The sequence below is a fragment of the Salvelinus alpinus genome, chromosome 1 (genome assembly GCF_045679555.1).
Source record: "Salvelinus alpinus chromosome 1, SLU_Salpinus.1, whole genome shotgun sequence".
NCBI lineage: Eukaryota > Metazoa > Chordata > Actinopteri > Salmoniformes > Salmonidae > Salvelinus > Salvelinus alpinus.
This window is the reverse complement of record NC_092086.1, coordinates 83547006-83566754: the sequence shown is the minus strand read 5'-3', so window position 1 is coordinate 83566754 and position 19749 is coordinate 83547006. Positions and strand designations below refer to the sequence as shown.

The window sequence follows — 19749 nt, the reverse complement described above, 5'->3', positions numbered from 1 at the left end:
TAAAATTACTATGCATAGATAATAACAGATAATAACATGTGCACGTGTGTGGTTGCCTATGTATGAAAGTCGACTAAAATCCATGAGGTGATGTGTAAATACAAGTGAGAAGATATTGATCGATTGAATCTCATAGGCTGGCTATTGATTTAAGGCCATTCGTAGTACAACTAAGCTTTGATTGTACTGCAATTAAGGCAGCAGACAGTTTGATCCTATCCAGTACTGCTCCCTATGTTGAACCCCATTGTGTTACCAGATACCCAACTATGTAGTATGCTGTATATGGGGAATATCAAACATTCACTATTACAGTGTCCATATTAGGACTGCATCACATTAACTTGCTCTCTAATTAAGGTGTGAAAGTGAAGACATTATAGACACTGTGTGGTATGCCTAATACCAAAAAGGCACATACTGTACTGCTACAGTCCTTTCTCCTAACTAACAGTACTGATCTGTCAGTTAGCCTGAATGGCACCACAGACTCAGCCACACACTGTGCATACAGCCAAAGGCTAAAGGCAGCCTTTTTCTTCCCACGGTGATTTTGTTTCCTGGTCTTGATCTGACTACGGCTGCAGTCTGTCTGTCCACACTGAGTCACTTTAATCATTTCTCTCCCAGGGGCTTTGATCATCTATTATTTTCATCTATGGACTGTGGCTAGCTGGCTGGTAGTAGTGTTTGATTGAAGGCTGTCTGGGCTCTACTGTGTCAGAATGGGGAACTGATGTTGTGTTTTTTGCTAAACTGCACTGGCCGTTTAGTACAGATTTTCCAAGTTCTAACTCAATGTGTTAATGCTGTTATGCATTTTGCCAAAACCATGCTGGGTTATATTGTTGGTTGAATCCCACTGACTGTATGAATACACCTACTGAAACAAACTTCAACAGACTGTACTCACTTTAAGTGTGATTTTTTTGTTGTTGCCAAAAGAGGCCCATCATCTGTAAATCCCTCCCCAAAACTGGCTTTGACAGTACAGTATTCTGACATGCTGCTATCTTGACAGCTCATCACACACCCTCACCATGTATTCTATGAACATAACATTACATATGGACAGCCTCTATTACTCTTCATGGATATGGTTGGCAAGTTTGAATGGTTTGTGTATCTCACCGATCAATGTCAATCTCGGCTGTCAGGCGGGGGGCTGAGTTTTTCTCTGTCAGCATTTTCACACAAAAAAGTAATTGTGAAATTTGTTACCGCTAAGCTGGCACTGTATTGACCACCTTTCTCTCCATAATATAATAGTCGCTTACCGTAGGAGACACCATAAAGTGAAATATCTCCCCATAAAAGCTGCATCACAACTCTTTTCCATACCATCTGAGCAAAGGGCAATATTTTGGCTGTGAGGCCTGGATATTTACTTGAAGGGCTCATGGCTACAGTGTAGAAATATGTATGAACGTTTTATTTTCTGCTCTGTAAGTTGGTGGGTTACTTGTGACAGGCTATTTGGGGTTGGGGACTGTGGGATGTCTCCTATCTGCTATACACTCTTAGAAAAAAAGGTGCTATCTAGAACCTGGAAAGGTTGTTTGGCTGTCCCCATAGAACCCTTTGAAAAACTATTTTTGGTTCCAGGTAGAACCATTTATGTTTCAGGTAGAACTCTTTCTTCAGAAGGTTCTACATCCAACCCAAAAGAGTTATACCTGGAACCAAAAGGTTTCTCCTATGGGGACAGTAGAATAACTCTTTTGGAACCATTTTTTCTGAGTGTAGTCTTATTAGTTTGTGTGTATATGCGTGTGCAGTAGTCTACATTAAGTTACATGCACACAATAATACAAATATTGTAAATAGTCAGATTAATATGATAGTTCGATTTAAATGTTTACATGCTTCGCAAGAACGATTTCCCTAATAATCCTGTTTACATGGGCACATCTGAAATCAGGCTACCTGATTGGGCTTTGATAAATGCAGAAAATCGGCATCCAAAATAAACGTTCGAACACATCGACCATGTTTTTTAATTAAGAATATTTGATTCTGAGTTCGGACATTTAAAGTTTGTATGTGAAAACTATTTCAAAGATGCATACTTTCATTATTTCCGAACTCACTTGCGCAAAAGTAGGAAGCTCGCCTGCTCGTGCTAGCACATGCGCAGATCAAAGCTGGGGAGGGATTTACAGATGATGCGCCTTTACATGTCCAATAGTTCGAAAGATTGCTCAGAAAATCTGGGGCCTCATTTATAACCTTTGCGTAAATTTCACAATATATTTTTGGATGCGCCATTTCTGAAAAGTCTGCGCATATACTGTACAAAAATATTGAGAATTATGAACTTGGCGCAATCCATACATACACGTTTCCCGTTATCAATCAGAACTGTCGTAAAACTGCATGCGTGAACGAGCCTGAAAACAGCCAGAAAAACGCCTCCATTCCGCTTTTATGGTGACATTAACGCCCTTTATTTGCTGTATAATTTTGAACTATTGTGATTAGACCACGGCATGCAAAAGATGAATCTTTGTTCAATATTTAGTTTATCAATAGTTTATTGGGTTTATATATCCTGTGTTGGTATAGGCTCTGAGATGAAATAGACAATGATGTTGTGCTCTTATCGCACAGCAATGCTGTAGCCTACCCATACTGTCAAATATTTTACATAAACTACTGGTCTATTTACTTTTTTGGCAGAATCTTAATCTTTAGCAGTAATTTATGCTGTATCTGGAAAAGGACTGTGGCAGTTTCTGAACGAGAAAACAATAGCAATGGCAAATTGTCAGGGACCTGTAATCAGAATGTTTTGAATTCAACAATGTTTTATATCAACTTTTCCCCCAACCTAAATATGATGGACTGCTTTTGAATTCTGAAACATTGTAGGGCAGGCTACTAAAAAAAAAAAATTACAGTAGTTACAGTTGTATTTCTTGTGTGTTTTTGTTCTACTTGACTTTGTAATTTATGTTTTATAGTACTACTGGTATTAATTACTGCATTGTTGGGAAAGAGCAAGCAAGAAAGGTATTTCACTGTAGGCTACTTGTGCACATGACAATAAAACTTGAAACTTGATACATACTGTAGGCCTACTTCAATGTAAAAGATTAGCAGTTAAATTCGACTGTATACCAATATTATAAACCGCGCTGCCTATGATATTGCAAAACTTGAAATACATATAGCCTATCTATTTACTAGGCTACTAGGTCCAATTAAATGAGAGATGCGCATGGTAATTTGGTGTATGTCTCCATTGGGAATATGCACCCATACCGGCCAGAAAAGGTGAGGAATATATTCTGCAATGGTTATGAAATTCCTATGTCTAATTATTTTAGATTCTAAATATAAAACACACAGATTTTCGCACTTCTCATTAATGGCAAATGGTTACATTCTTGTTAATATGTTTTCCTATTAGAAATCTTTATTGAATAAGCTTTTCATCATATCCCCCAATTTCACAAAATACTTACTTACCAGCTTGCAATACAATATTTCAACCGCTAAAGTTTGCAGGGTGGTGAGCACTTTCTCACATCAAGAAAATGTTTAATAAATGCCACGTTTTGCGTGAAAACTGGCGCATGCAAAGTTGGGGTATATTTTGTACATAGCCATAGTTTATAAATGAGGCCCCAGGTCTTTTAATCAGCGTATATTTACCTCGATTTTGACCTTAAGCTGATTAAGATAAGCAGAGTAACGTGTTTCCATGACAAAATAAATAACCAGCCTACTGCCATAATCAGTTCAATATCGAATTACTAGTGTGCATGTACTCGTAATCGGTGTATAACTGTGGTTAGAGATAGTTTACTCTATGCATATGAATGGTCTGATGAGGGTCTGGCTCCTTTGTATCATCTCTTAATGAACCCTCATCCCTGTGGGAGTTCACACAATGTGTATTCGGAAAGTATTCAGACCCCTTGACTTTTCCCACATTTTGTTACGTCACAGCATTATTCTAAAATGGATTAAATCATTTTTTTCCTTCATGAACGTACACACAATACCGCAAAATGACAAAACACGTTTTTAGAAATGTTTGCAAATTTATTACAAATAAATAAAGTATTAAGACCCTTTACTCAGTACATTGTTGAAGCACCTTAGGCAGCGATTACAGTCTTGAGTCTTCTTGGGTATGACGCTAAAAGCTTGGCACACCTGTATTTGGGGAGTTTCTTCCATTCTTCACTGCAGATCCTCTCAAGCTCTGTCAGGTTGGATGGGGAGTGTCGCTGCACAGCTATTTTCAAGTCTCTCCAGAGATGTTCTATAGGGTTCAAGTCTGGGCTCTGGCTGGGCAACTCAAGGACATTCAGAGACTTGTCCAGAATCCACTCTTGCATTGTCTTGGCTGTGTGCTTAGTGTCGTTGTCCTGTTGGAAGGTGAACCTTCGCCCCGGTCCTGAGGTCCTACTTTGTTCCATTAGTCTTTCCCTCGATCCTAACCAGTCTTCCAGTTCATGCCGCTGAAAAACATCCCGACAGCATGATGCTGCCACCACCATGCTTCATCGTAGGGATGGTGCCAGGTTTCCTCCAGACGTGATGCTTGGCATTGAGGCTAAAGAGTTCAATCTTGGTTTCATCAGACTAGAGAATCTTGTTTCTCATGGTCTGAGAGTCTTTTAGATGCCTTTTGGCAAACTCCAAGAAGGCTGACGTGACTTTTACTGAGGAGTGGCTTCCGTCTGGCCGCTCTACTGTAAATTCCTGATTAGTGGAGTGCTGCAGAGATGGTTATCCTTCTGGAATGTTCTCCCATCTCCACAGAGGAACTCTAGAGCTCTGTCAGCGTGACCATCGGGTTCTTTGTCAACTCCCTGACCAAGGCCCTTCTCCCCGGATTGCTCAGTTTGGCTGGGCGGCCAGCTCTAAGGCAGCCAGCTCTTCCCCAGATCTGTTCCTCGACACAATCCTGTCTCGGAGCTCTACGGACAATTCCTTCGACCTCATGGCTTGGTTTTTGCTTTGACATGCACTGTCAACTGTGGGACCTTATATAGACAGGTGTGTGCCTTTCCAAATCATGTCGAATCAATTGTCTTTACAACAGGTGGACTCTAAACCCCCTGAAAGTGGAGTTGTTTTACGTCTCATCCATATACATTACAACACAGAAGTCCAGTGACAGTCTCATAGCCATTCCCTTCACTCCTGCTGAGGAGGTGTGACTCCCAGCAGCAAAGCTGTCAAAGTAAAAGAATGGATCAAACTTCCCCACGGAGCTCTTCAAACCCAACACAGAGCAGACCCCCTGGCAAGCCTGCGCCCAAGAGGACTCTGGGATGCATACAGGAGGACCAACGCTGCCGTGCTGCTGTCAATAGATATACAGTGCCTTCAGAAAGTACTCACACCCCTTGACTTTTTCCATATTTTGTTGTGTTACAGTCTAAATTTAAAATTGATAAAATTTTGATTTTGTGTGACTGATCTACACACAATACCCCGTAATGTAAAAGTGGCATTAGGTTTTTAGAAATGTTTACAAATTAATTAAAAATGGAAAGCTGAAATGTTTTGAGTCAAAAAGTATTCAACCGTTTTGTTATGACAAGCCTCAATAAGTTCAGGAGTAAACATTTGCTAAACAAGTCACATAACAAGTTGCATGGACTCACTCTGTGTGCAATACTAGTGTTTAACATACCCCACACATACAATTATCTGTAAAGTCCCTCAGTCGAGCAGTGAATGTCAAGCACAGATTCAACCACAAAGACCAGGGAGGTTTTCCAATGGTTCGAAAAGAAGGGCACCTATTGGTAGTTGGATTATCAAAAAAGCAGACATTGAACATCCCTTTGTGCATGGAGCATTTATTATTTACACTTTGGATAGTGTATCAATACACTCAGTCACTACAAAGATACAGGCAGACTTTCTAACTCAGTTGCCGGAGAGGAAGAAAACTGCTCAGGGATTTCACCATGAGGCCAATGGTGATTTTAAAACAGTTACAAAGATACATGGCTGTGATAGGAGATAACTGAAGATGGATCAACAACATTGTACTATAGTTACTCAATACTGACATAAATGAAAGAGTGAAAAGAAGGAGGCCGGTACAGAATAAAAATATTGCAAAACATGCATCCTGTTTTTAATAAGGCAGTAAAGTAATACTGCAGTAAATGTGGCAAAGAAATTAACTTTTTGTCCTGAATACAAGGAGTTGTTTTTGGGCAAATCCAACACAACACATCACTGAGTATCACTCTTCATATTTCCAAGCATGGTGGTGACTACATCATGTTGTTTGTCATCGGCAAGGGCTAGGAAGTTTTTTAGGATAAAATAAACAGTATATAGCTAAGCATTGACAAAATCCTTGGCGAAAACTGGGTTCAGTCTGCTTTCCAACAGACAATAGAAGATTAATTCACCTTTCAGCATGACAATTACCTTAAACACAAATACAAATACAGTTGAAGTCGAAGTTTACATACACATTAGCCAAATACATTTAAACTCAGTTTTTCACAATTCCTGACATTTAATCCTAGTAAAAATTCCCTGTCTTAAGTCAGTTAGGATCACCACTTTATTTTAAGAATGTGAAATGTCAGAATAATAGTAGAGAGAATGATTTATTTCAGCTTTTATTTCTTTCATCGCATTCCCAGTGGGTCAGAAGTTTACACACACTCAATTAGTATTTGGTAGCATTGCCGTTAAATTGTTTAACTTTGGTCAAACGTTTCGGGTAGCCTTCCACAAGCTTTCCAAATATGTTGGGTGAATTTTGGCCCATTCCTCCTGACAGAGCTGGTGTAACTGAGTGAGGTTTGTAGGCCTCCTTGCTCGCACATGCTTTTTCAGTTCTGACCACAAATGTTCTATGGGATTGAGGTTAGGGCTTTGTGATGGCCACTCCAATACCTTGACTTTGTTGTCCTTAAGCCATTTTGTGACATCTTTGGAAGTATGCTTTGGGTCATTGTCCGTTTGGAAGACCCATTTGTGACCAAGCTTTAACTTCCTGCCTGATGTCTTGAGATGTTGCCTCAATATATCCACATAATTCTCCTCCCTCATGATGCCATCTATTTTGTGAAGTGCACCATTCCCTCCTGCAGCAAAGGACCCCCACAACATGATGCTGCCACCACCGTGCTTCACAGTTGGAATGGTGTTCTTCAGCTTGCAAGCCTCCCCCTTTTTGCTCCAAACATAAAGATGGTCAATTGGTCAAACAGTTCTATTTTTGTTTCATCAGACCAGAGGACATTTCTCAAAAAAGTACGATCTTTGTCCCCATCTGCAAACCGTAGTATGGCTATTTTATGGCGGTTTTGGAGCAGTGGCTTCTTCCTTGCTGTGCGGCCTTTCAGGTTATGTCGATATAGGACTCGTTTTTACTGTGGATACATACTTTTGTATCTGTTTCCTCCAGCATCTTCACAAGGTCCTTTGCTGTTGTTCTGGGATTGATTTGCACTTTTCACACCAAAGTACGTTCATCTCTTGGAGACAGAACGTGTCTCCTTCCTGAGCGGAATGACGGCTGCGTGGTCCCATGGTGTTTATACGTGTACTATTGTTTGTACAGATGAACATGGTACCTTCAGGCGTTTGGAAATTGCTCCCAAGGATGAACCAGACTTGTGGAGGTCTACAATTTTTTTTCTTAGGTCTTGGCTGATTTCTTTTGATTTTCCCATGATGTCAAGCAAAGAGGCACTGAGTTTGAAGGTAGGCCTTGAAATACATCCACAGGTACACCTCCAATTGGCTCAAATTATGTCAATTAGCCTATCAGAAGCTTCTAAAGCCATGACATCATTTTCTGAAATTTTCCAAGCTGTTTAAAGGCACAGTCAACTTAGTGTTTGTAAACTTCTGACCCACTGGAATTGTGATACAGTGAATTATAAGTGAAATAATCTGTCTGTAAACAGTTGTTGGTAAAATTACTTGTGTCATGCACCAAGTAGATGTCCTAACCGACTTGCCAAAACTATAGTTTGTTAACAAGAAATTTGTTTTAAGACAAGTTTTAATGACTACAACCTAACTGTATGTAAACTTCCGACTTCAACTGTATACACTGGAGTCGCTTACCAACACGACATTGATTTTTCCTGAGTAGCCTACTGTTGTCACAGTTTTGACTTAAATTGGCATGAAAATCTATGGCAAGACTTGAATATGGCTGTCTAGCAATGATCAACAACAAACTTCACAGAGTTGGAAGAATGTTTTGAAGAATAATGGGCAAATATTGTACAATCCAGGTGTGCAAAGCTCTCAGAGTCTTACCCAGAAAGACTCACAGCTATAATCGCTGCCAAAGGTGATTATAACATGTATTGACTCAGGGGGTTGAATACTTATCTAAACAAGATATATTAGTGTTTTAAATTAAATAAAAGGTTAGAATTTTTCTTCCAATTTGACATTACAGAGTACTTTGTGTGGATCATTGATAATTAAATCCATTTTAATCCCACTGTGTAAAGCAACAAAATGTGTGAAAAGTCAAGGGGTGTGAATACTTTCTGAAGACTGTACATCAGAAGAACAGAAGAGCTCCTCCTGGAACAGATCGTTAAGCACAGAGTTATCTTTCCACATGGGCGAGGGAGCGTTTCTCTTTGCATATTTACCCTCACCACATTCAGAGCGAAAAGCTGAGAGCTGTAATTTAAAAACAACCCTAAAGGAGTAACGGCCTTGTAAATTTTCTCAAGTACTCTGGTACCCGACCATCATCCCGTTCCTATAATTGAAATAACACGTTTATTTCTAGGTGTTTTGGTGTCCCTACGGTGACACAATGGGCTTTGAAACACATTTAGTCGAGACCTTTGATCCGCTAGCCTGATTCTGCTTACTGTGATGCAGCACCCTAACCTAAAGGTTTATTCAATAGCATAGAGTGGGACTACAGTAGCTCAGAGCCAAAGTTAACTGTGTGGAGTAGGTGAGAACTTGTTGGACATGGCGGCCCAAATAGATTTGTGGCTTCCGAGATTATGTCCATTGATTTGGCATCACAGTGTGGTATTGAGCTACGGGCCGATGGCTTGCAGAGTGGGGAGGTCTCCTGGCTAATGTTGTGGTTCTGTGATTGCAGGTGCCGAGGGAGCCGTGTTCAGCAAATCTGTGGAGACGCCACACGTCAGGGCCGAGCCCTTCAAAGAGCTACGGTAAAATACATTTCTCTTTGAATAATCCACCCTGATGCGCACACATATTGTAGATATATACTGTACATACATACATACACAAACTCACACACAGCTATAACACCATGCATCACCTTTCTCATGTTCTGTGCATTTATAATCAAACAACATTCAACAAAAAAACTGATGGGGAATTGCTGTGGCATGTCACTGGGTTGCTATTATAAAATGATGGGAAAATTGCTCCCGTCGTGTGCAGAGGACCTACTGTACAGTTTAGTTTGTGCTAGTGCATTTGGGCTGACTGAAGATTACAGGGCATTTCCCTAAACCATGGTGTGTCGCTCAGCGAGAGTGAGGGTGTGATTTGGATTATTGCCTGTGAAATGATTTACTAACCCAAGGTCCTTGGTCCTTGGGACCCCAAGGGGTGCACATTTTGCTCTTGAACTACACAGCTGATTCAAATAATTAACTAATCATCAAGCTTTGAATCCGGTGTGTGGTGTTTGGGCAACAAATAAAATGTGCACCCCTTAGGGTCCCGAGGGCCGAGTATGGGAAGCCCTACTCTAACCCCATGCATACTACCAATGTCAACCATTATACGCTGAAAAAAAATACAAAAGCAACATGTAAAGTGTTGGTCCCACGTTTCTTGAGCTGAAATGAAAGATCCCAGAATTGTTTCATACACACAAAAAGCTTATTTCTCTAAAATGTTGTGCACACATTTGTTTACGTGCTTGTGCTGGGTACAATAAAAGACCACCCTAAAATGTGCCGTTTTGTCACACAACACAATGCCCCAAATGTCAAAAATGTTGAGGGAGCATGCAATTGGCATGCCGACTGCAAGAATGTCCACCAGAGCTGTCGCCAGGTAATTGAATGTTCATTCCTCTACCATAAGCTACCTCCAACGTTGTTTTCAAGAATTTGGCACTACGTCCAACCAGCCTCACAATCGCAGACCATGTGTAACCACGCCAGCCCAGGACCTCCACATCCAACTTCTTCACCTGCGGGATCGTCTGAGATCAGCCACCTGGACAGCTGATGAAACTGTGGGTTTGAACAACCAAAGAATTTCTGCACAAAATGTCACAAATCGTCTCAGGGAAGCTCATCTGCGGCTCGTTGTCTTCTCCAGGGCCTTGACTTGACTGCAGTTCGGCTTCGTTACCGACTTCAGTGGGCAAATGCTCACATTTAATGGGTACTTGCACGCTGGAGAAGTGTGCACTTCATGGATGAATCCCGATTTCAACTGTACCGGTCAGATGGCTGACAGCTTGTTTGGCGTCATGTGGGTGAGCGGTTTGCTGATGTCAAGGTTCTGAGCAGTGCCCAATGCTGGTGGTGGGGTTATGGTATGGGCAGGCATACGATACGGACAGCGAACAAAATTGCATTTTATCAATGGCTATTTGAATGCACAGAGATACCGTGATGAGATCCTGAGACCCATAGTCGTGCCATTCATCTGCCACCATCACCTCATGTGTCAGCATGATAATGCACAGCCCCATGTCGCATGGATCTGTACACAATTCCTGGAAAGCTGTCCCAGTTCCTCCATAGCCTGCATACTAACCAGATCTGTCACCCATTGAGCATGTTTCGGATGCTCTTGATCAACGTGTTTGACATTGTGTTCCAGTTCCCGCCAATATCCAGCAACTTCGCACAGCCATTGAAGAGAAGTGGGACAATATTCCACAGGCCACAATCAACAGCTTGATCAACTCTATGCAAAGGAGATATGTCGCACTGCCTGAGGCAAATGGTGGTCACACCAAATACTGACTGGTATTCTGATCCACGGCCCTACCTTTTTTTTAAGGTATCTGTGACCAATAGATGCATATCTGTATTCCCAGTCATGTGAAATCCATAGATTAGGGCCGAATGAATATATTTAAATTGACTGATTTGCTTATATGATATGAACTGTAACTCAGTAAAATCTTTTAAATTGTTGCATGTTTTTTAGAAATACATCTCCCCAGCCACCCTTCCCTATCTAGAGCACTGTGTTGTGCGCAATCATGTCACATGACCTTGATATAACCTTTATTTAAAGCATTACATTTTTTATTTCAGATGGTCCAGCACCATCCTCAGACAATTTTAATTCTCATTTCTGGATAAGGATAAAAACACAGGATAAAATCTGTTATGATGGCGCAAAACACATGGCCAAGGCTCTAAATTAACATTTTTCATCGGTAGCACTGGTGCTCCCAATTTTTTTTTAATTACGAGCACCACATGGAATGTAGGAGCACCTTAAAATAATATTTTTTTCAATTGATTGAGATACAGCCTATATTGGGCCTTTATGAATTGTAGCCACTTTTGAAACTAATATGTAACACTGCAAAGAGTTTATTATAAGATGTTGATACAAATCCATGTTATTGAAATTCCAGTCATGTGAGGAGTATTAGGTTTCTACAATGTGTAAAAGCAAAATGTTCCTACTGAGATGCATTACATTTAAAATTGTACACTGTCTCTTTAAAATGTCAGGTTTGTCCTGACAACATTCAAGAAATCTGTCATTCATTCATTGCTATGATCATTGCTTTCTTCCGATTGTCATCTCGTACGTGTGGCAGAGCCACAGAACAGAAATGGCAAAGAATCACACCACCCACAAGTCCCGTATGGCCCACAGGAATGGGATCAAGAAGCCCAGATCAAACCGCTACGAGACCATGAAAAGGGTCGAAACTAAGTTCACGAAGAACATGCGTTTCTCCAAGAAGCACAAATAGAAAGGCCATAAGACAGCCAATGCAGCAGCCAAGAAGATCGCTGATGCAGCACCCGCAGGCCCTTAGAATGGGTGGCTACTCTCTGTGTATCTCCAAGTTCCATTGACTTATGCACAATAAAGCTATGCTTTGCAAAAAAATATATATACAGTACTGTACCAGTGAAATGTTTGGACACTGACTCATTCCAGGGTTTTTCTTTATTTTTACTATGTTCTACATTGTAAACTATGAAATAACACATATGGAATCATGTAGTATCCCAAAAAGTGTTAAACAAATCAAAATATATTTTATATTTGAGATTCTTCAATGGAGCCACCCTTATCCTTGATGACAGCTTTGCACACTCTTGGCATTCTCTCAACCAGCTTCATGAGGTAGTCACCTGGAATGCATTTCAATTGACAGGCGTGCCTTGTTAAAAGTTAATTTGTGGAATGTTTTCCTTATTAATGTGTTTGAGCCAATCAGTTGTGTTGTGACAACGTAGGGGTGGTATACAGAAGATAGCCCTATTTGGTCCATATTATGGCAAGAACAGCTCAAATAAGCAAAGACAAACAACAGTCCATCGTTACTTTAAAACATGAAGGTCAGTCAATCTGGAACATTTCAAGAACTTTGAAATGATGAAATTGGCTCTCATGAGGACCGCCACAGGAAAGGAAGACCCAGAGTTACCTCTGCTGCAGACTGGTACTGTATATATACGTACATACATATTGTGTATACACAAAAAATGCTATGATCATTGATCTCCTGAAGAAGCTATCCAATTACAATTTAGGAGACCATCTTATCCAGAGCAATTTACAGTAGTGAGTATATACATTTTCATACTGGTCCCATGTGGGAATTGAAGCCACAAAACTTGCATTGCTCTACAAGCTGAACCACACAGGATTACCATCCCTTTTCCTTTCTTTCTGTGCTACAAAATGTTTGGATATACTGGTAAAGTTACCAGGTTGTTAGCTAGCCAATGAAGTAACATGACTGAACAAAGAGTAAACAAATCATTAATGACTCGCGAGTAGTTTTAGAACATCCCACGACATGGTCTATGAATGTAAACTGCGGTCCCGGCGAGCCACAATAGGAAGATAAAAATGTTGCGCAGGTAATATGGGTCAGATCTTTTGACCTGGTTGGGCTTCAAGCAAGCCGTTTTTGCTATAGTAATGGTGCAGCCATGACGCTGTCGAATCTGCACTTGCTTTTTTTGTTTAGTGCACATGGAAACAACGGTAGAGTGTAGCCGTATCATTAAAACAATTATTATCTGGGGGTTTTTCCTAGTCGCACAGTGCGCCCCCCCCAAAAAACTCTTCGTCACACAGCAAAACATTTTGTTCCACTTTAGAGCCCTTTTTACAGTGTAACATTAAACTGCTAAAGCCTTTGAACTGGTTCAGAAGGTTTCGACTCTTTCTTCCAATGACCTGTAGCTTGGAGAAACTCTGTAAGCAATGTATACTCCTCCAGCAATTAGCTCTACTTCCTGTCCAGTGGAATGTCGATGGAGAACCATTCGGAAGCGTTGTTTTGTGGATTCTGACATGTAGAGATCAATGGCCGTATCTTTGGCAGGACTGCTGCTTGGATTGGCCCTCACTACGCCCAGATCAATGCCCGGATGCTCATCAAAATCGAATTGAAGGAAGTTCTCACTCGTGAAGAGGGAAAGATAAATGAGTTTAGGTGCTGGCTGGCAGGGGAGACACATTGGTAGAGAGAGAGATAATGAATGTTAGCAATTTATGTTATTCTTTAATAACACAGACCCCAATGCAAATCAGGGAGGAAAATAGGTTTATTCGAAGAGGACAAATCATACAGGGAGGTAGATGGTCATTCTCCCCTGTCCTCAGTGATGCTCTCCAGTGGTTCTCTCCTGTGATTATCTCCCAAGAACAAAGGGACAGCATGTAGTTTTATAACCTAGCCCTAGCCTGTGGTTGACCAATTAGAATCCCTTGCAATAAAACTAGCCAATGGCCAAATGACAAGTATCCTATTTCAGAAGACATATTCCTCCCATGTCTCTGAACCATTGATCAATAATTCCCTATTACAGAAAAAACACTATTTCCCTTAATCGTTATTACTCTATTGACTTCTTGTCCTTTTGACCTCTCGTCCTCTGTCTCTGCGTTGTGTATTTATCTTCAACATATTCTTACACTCCCCCCTAGACCATTTTAAAAATAAATATACTTAAAATGTATTTTTAGAAAACAATTAAATAACATGAAAATAGACAGTATAAAAAACATCAGCAGTAAGCATAAAATCATTCACATTAAACACCTTGCATTTCTATAAAACACAAAGGGCACACAGTACTTGCTGTTACAATAAGAAATTTATTTCAAAAAAGTTATAGAAAATAAGTATTAACAGGTGTAATGATGATGTTCCGGTTCCTACCACATCCTGTATTAGGAGGAAACTCACACACACAAAGAATAACAATTGTCTGCAAGACAATATTCAATCATCCTATTGGCAAGGTAATCATTCACCAAGTCCTTTAAAAGTGACCAGCTCTTCCACACTGGTATCAGTCCCACATAGATTTCTGTTCTGACAGTCTGCCGGTAGTGAGAAATTCTTCTTCCGTTCCACTGGTTGCACTTCACCGGTGATCTTGTATTATTTCAGGTACATTCCTTGAATTGAAGGATATTGCTGCAGCCTCAGACGATAGATTATCATAACCTGTAACGAAGGAAACAAAAAGTGAAAGTAACATGTCCTGGTTTTAAGAGAAATTCATATTTCACATAGATTTCCCTAAGTAATCAAGCCCCAATTTTCAGGAAAATGTTGACCTTTCACCTAGATATCCCTAATATGATGACTGCGGTATACAACATAGAAGCTTATCAATTTCTGATCATCTTACTATGCTTCTTCACCTGAGATTGGCCCCCGTTTGCTAATCAATCAGTTCTTTATTCTCCAGGCTTCACTTTGTCATCAAAATGGACAACCTTGCAATGAATGACATGTATCCATCGTGATTGCCCCTGTACTTTTACTGCTGACCTCTTTATGAGCAAAACTTGATAAGGACCTTCCCATTTTGGCCCTAATGTGTCTGTTTCATATTTGTTTAGCATCACCCACTGTCCTGGTACTACATCATGTTCCCCCTTGGGAGTTATTCCCCACACCTCTTTTAATTGTCTGTCTGCTTCCCCTACTGTTGTATGCAATAGTTAAGCATTGTGTCACTCATGAAGTGAACGTCTGCTTTTCTCAAATCTAACGTGCATGGTAGTATCACATTGTCCATTGTAGTAACTACCCATGCTCAGCCATCCTCACACCCCCCTCCACAATGCTCGAACCATCTGTGTATAAGATAAACTCTATAAACCCATCAGAGAGCTGATCCAAAACCAACTCACAACAGTCGTGTTCAAGTCATGTGGTGTCTGTAGGATACATCAGAGTAGCGGGATTACATGGTGTCTTTTCAACCCATGTCCCATAAATCTTTAATCACTACTTTAGTAGCGTCCATAGCTTCCTTGCTAATGGGATATTGTTTTGTGCAAGGTGGGGCAACACCTGTCAAGCACACTGGTTCCATATCCCAAGTTCCACTCTCATTTTTCTTCATATTACAAATAGGATGGTTCTGAACTGTAGAGCCCTGCGGTTGTCTAATTTGACACGTCACCTTAACCTTCATAGACGTTCAATGTAGAGTCAAGTTGCATAATAACATCAAGGCCTAAAATAGGTTGTTCAAATGAGCCTATCCACACCCGTGCATCAATCTTCATTGGACCAATAGAATTTGATAATGGTTTGGTCTGTTTCATATCTGTCACCCCCCCACTCCTGTTGCTCTCATCTTCTTGCCTGTGTACTGAGGACATACATGTCTTGCATAAGATATGGGCAATAAAGTGACTTCAGGACCCGTATCTACTAAACAATCTACTGCAAAGTTGTTAACCATCATGTTCACATATATTCCATCCAATTTCAGCTGGGATGGGACGTAAGAGGGAGTCCATTAGTTTACCTCCACAGCATCCAGCAAAATCTGCTGCTGAGCTGGAGAGAGCTTCTTAAATTTCTGCATCAGCATTGTGTCGTTGGGGCTGTTATCGTGATTCCATTTCCCCTTAGACGGACCCTGCTTCTCCTGGCCATTCCTCATAAGAACACATTTTCTTTTCCGACATTCTCGTTGCCAGTGACCAGAAATCCCGCAATAATGACATACACCAGGTTTCTCTTCTACTGAACGAATAATGTTGTTGGTTTTACTCGGAACCTGCACAAATCTCATAACAGCAGGTTTATTATGTTGATTTGTATTTGTATTTATTATTGATCCCCATTAGCTGCTGCCAAAGCAGCAGCTACGCTTCCTGGGGTCCAGCAAAATTAAGGCAGTTTATACAACTTGAAAAACATGACAATACATTCACAGATTTCACAGCACACTGTGTGCCCTCAGGCCCCTACTCCACCACTACCACATATCCACAGTACTAAATCCATGTGTATGTATAGTGCATATGTTATCATGTGTGTGTGTGTGTGTGTGTGTGTGTGTGTGTGTGTGTGTGTGTGTGTGTGTGTGTGTGTGTGTGTGTGTGTGTGTGTGTGTGTGTGTGTGTGTGTGTGTGTGTGTGTGTGTCTATGCCAATGTTTGTGTTGCTTCACAGTCCCCGCTTCTTCCACAAGGTGTTTAACTATCTGTTTTTTTTACTGCTTGCGTCAGTTACTTGATGTCGAATAGAGTTCCATGTTGTCATGGCTCTATGTAGTACTGTGTGACTCCCATAGTCTGTTCTGGACTTGGGGACTGTGAAGAGACCTCTTGTGGCATGTCTTGTGGGGTATGCATGGGTGTCCGAGCTGTGTGCCAGTAGTTTAGACAAACAGCTCTGTGCATTCAACATGTCAGTACCTCTCATAAATAAAAGTAGTGATGAAGTCAATCTCTCCTCTGCTTTCAGCCAGGAGAGATTGACATGCATATTATTAATATTAGCTCTCTGTACATCCAAGGGCCAGCCGTGCTGCCCTGTTCTGAGCCAATTGCAATTTTCCTATGTCCTTTTTTGTGGCACCTGACCACATGACTGAACAGTAGTCAACGTGCAACAAAACTAGGGCCTGTAGGACCTGCCTTGTTGATAGTGTTGTTAAGAAGGCAGAGCATTGCTTTATTATAGACAGACTTCTCCCCATCTTAGCTACGACTGCATCAATATGTTTTGACCATAACAGTTTACAATCTAGGGTTACTCCAAGCATTTTAGTCATCTCAACTTGCTCAATTTCCACATTAATTATTACAATACTTAGTTGAGGTTCAGGGTTTAGTGAGTGTTTTGTTCCAAATACAGTACTTTTAGTTTTTGAAATATTTAAGGCTAACTTACTCCTTGCCACCCACTCTGAAACTAACTGCAGCTCTTTGTTGAGTGTTGCAGTCATTTCAGTCGCTGTAGTAGCTGACGTGTATATTGTTGAGTCATCCGCATAGATAGACACTCTGGCTTTACTCAAAGTCAGTGGCATGTCGTTAGTAAAAAATTTAAATAGCAAGGCGCCTAAACAGCTACCCTGGGGATTTCTTGATTCTAACTGGATTATATTTGAGAGGCTTCCATTAAAGAACACCCTGTGTGTTCTGTTAGACAAGTAACTCTTTATCCACATTATAGCAGGGGGTGTAAAGCCATAACACATATGTTTTTTGATGTCTCTGTCCAGTCATGACAACCTTTCAATGATGTCACCGTAGGTTTGTCTCTCCCAGTCATTAGTTGTGGAAACAAAAGTTTTTCGCAAATCATCATGTATGGATTGCATCAGCTGATGAGTGATTGCCCCATTTTTGGAGGAATTGAGTGTACGTTCATCTTCCATGCCAGGTAACCCACTGTGTCTAACCACCTCTGCTCTAAACATTTCTTCAAAATCAACAAACGGTTCTTTCGGTTTTTGAACACATTTGGTTCTCTCCCCCCAATTGGTACCCTTAAGGAAAACATGTATGGCTCTCCATCCATTGGCCACATCTTGCTCTTCAACACCCACAGCTCTATAAACCTTTTCCTCAAGTACACCATGTTCGCGGTTGTTCAGAACAAAGGCTAGTAACTGTAACCCTTTTACAGTCTGTGTTCTAGTTGGCCTAAGACATCGTTCGTCATCGCTGCCAGTATCTGTTGACTCAAAGCCAGGCAGTGCTGACCAGATGCTTGATACCCGATCATTCTTGCGCAACTCAGCCTGAGGGTGGATTGAAGGAACAAATGGTCCTCCACATGTTGGAGCCAAGTATGTTTTTACGACCCTTGCCTGTCATTGTTGAATTTCTTCTTTCAAGGTTTTGATTTGTGAACCAAGAGCTTTCAAACTATCCTTATCTCTCTGCAATGTCCTGTCATGAGCTGCAACATCGAGAGCATCCTGACTGGTTGCATCACTGCCTGGTACGGCAATTGCTCGGCCTCAGACCGCAAGGCACTACAGAGGGTAGTGTGTACGGCCCAGTACATCACTGGGGCTAAGCTGCCTGCCATCCAGGACCTCTACACCAGGCGGTGTCAGAGGAAGGCCCTAAAAATTGTCAAAGACCCCAGCTACCCAAGTCATAGACTGTTCTCTCTACTACCGCATGGCAAGCGGTACCGGAGTGCCAAGTCTAGGACAAAAGGCTCCTCAACAGTTTTTACCCCCAAGCCATAAGACTCCTGAACAAGTAATCAAATGGCTACCCGGACTATTTGCATTGTGTGCCCCCCCAACCTCTCTTTTACGCTGCTGCTACTCTATGTTTATCATATATGCATAGTCACTTTTAATTATACATTCATGTACATACTACCTCAATTGGCCCAACCAACCAGTGCCCCCGCACATTGGCTAACCAGGCTATCTGCATTGTGTCCCGCCACCCGCCACCCACCACCCGCCAAACCCTCTTTTATGCAACTGCTACTCTCTGTTTATCATACAGTTGAAGTCGGAAGGTTACCTACACATTAGCCAAATACATTTAAACTCAGTTTCCTGACATTTAATCAGAGTAAAAATTCCCTGTCTTAGGTCAGTTAGGATCACCACCTTATTTTAAGAATGTGAAATGTCAGAATAAAAGTTGAAAGAATGATTTATTTCAGCTTTCATTTCTTTCATCACATTCCCAGTGGGTCAGAAGTTTACATACACTCAATTAGTATTTGGTAGCATTGCCTTTAAATTGTTTAACATGGGTCAAACGTTTCTGGTAGCCTTCCACAAGCTTTCCACAATAAGTTGGGTGAATTTTGGCCCATTCTTCCTGACAGAGCTGGTGTAACTGAGTCAGGTTTGTAGGCCTCCTTGCTCGCACATGCTTTTTCAGTTCTGCCCACAAATGTTCTATAGGATTGAGGTCAGGGCTTTGTGATGGCCACTCCAATACCTTGACCCTGTTGTCCTTAAGCCATTTTGTCACAACTTTGGAAGTATGGTTGGGGTCATTGTCCATTTGGAAGACCCTTTTGCAACCAAGCTTTAACTTCCTGACTGATGTCTTGAGACGTTGCTTCAATATATCCACATAATTTTCCTGCCTCATGATGCCATCTATTTTGTTAAGTGCACCAGTCCCTCCTGCACTCAAATGATGTCAATTAGCCTATCAGAAGCTTCTAAAGCCATAGCATCATTTTCAGGAATTTTCCAAGCTGTTTAAAGGTACAGTCAACTTAGTGTATGTAAACTTCTGACCCACTGGAATTGTGATACAGTGAATTATAAGTGAAATAATCTGTCTGTAAACAATTATTGGAAAAATT

General features: G+C 41.0%; 1 protein-coding gene across 3 annotated transcripts in view; it reads left to right on the top strand.

Annotated features, from left to right (window-relative positions):
* The window catches only part of LOC139532056 (delta-sarcoglycan-like), a 303224-nt gene that overhangs the window by 263203 nt on the left and 20272 nt on the right, over positions 1–19749 (top strand). For all 3 annotated transcript variants that reach the window (XM_071329183.1, XM_071329173.1, XM_071329191.1), the window contains exon 6: positions 9086–9158. In XM_071329183.1, the coding sequence (XP_071185284.1) occupies positions 9086–9158 (73 nt within the window). The remainder of the gene's footprint in view (positions 1–9085; positions 9159–19749) is intronic.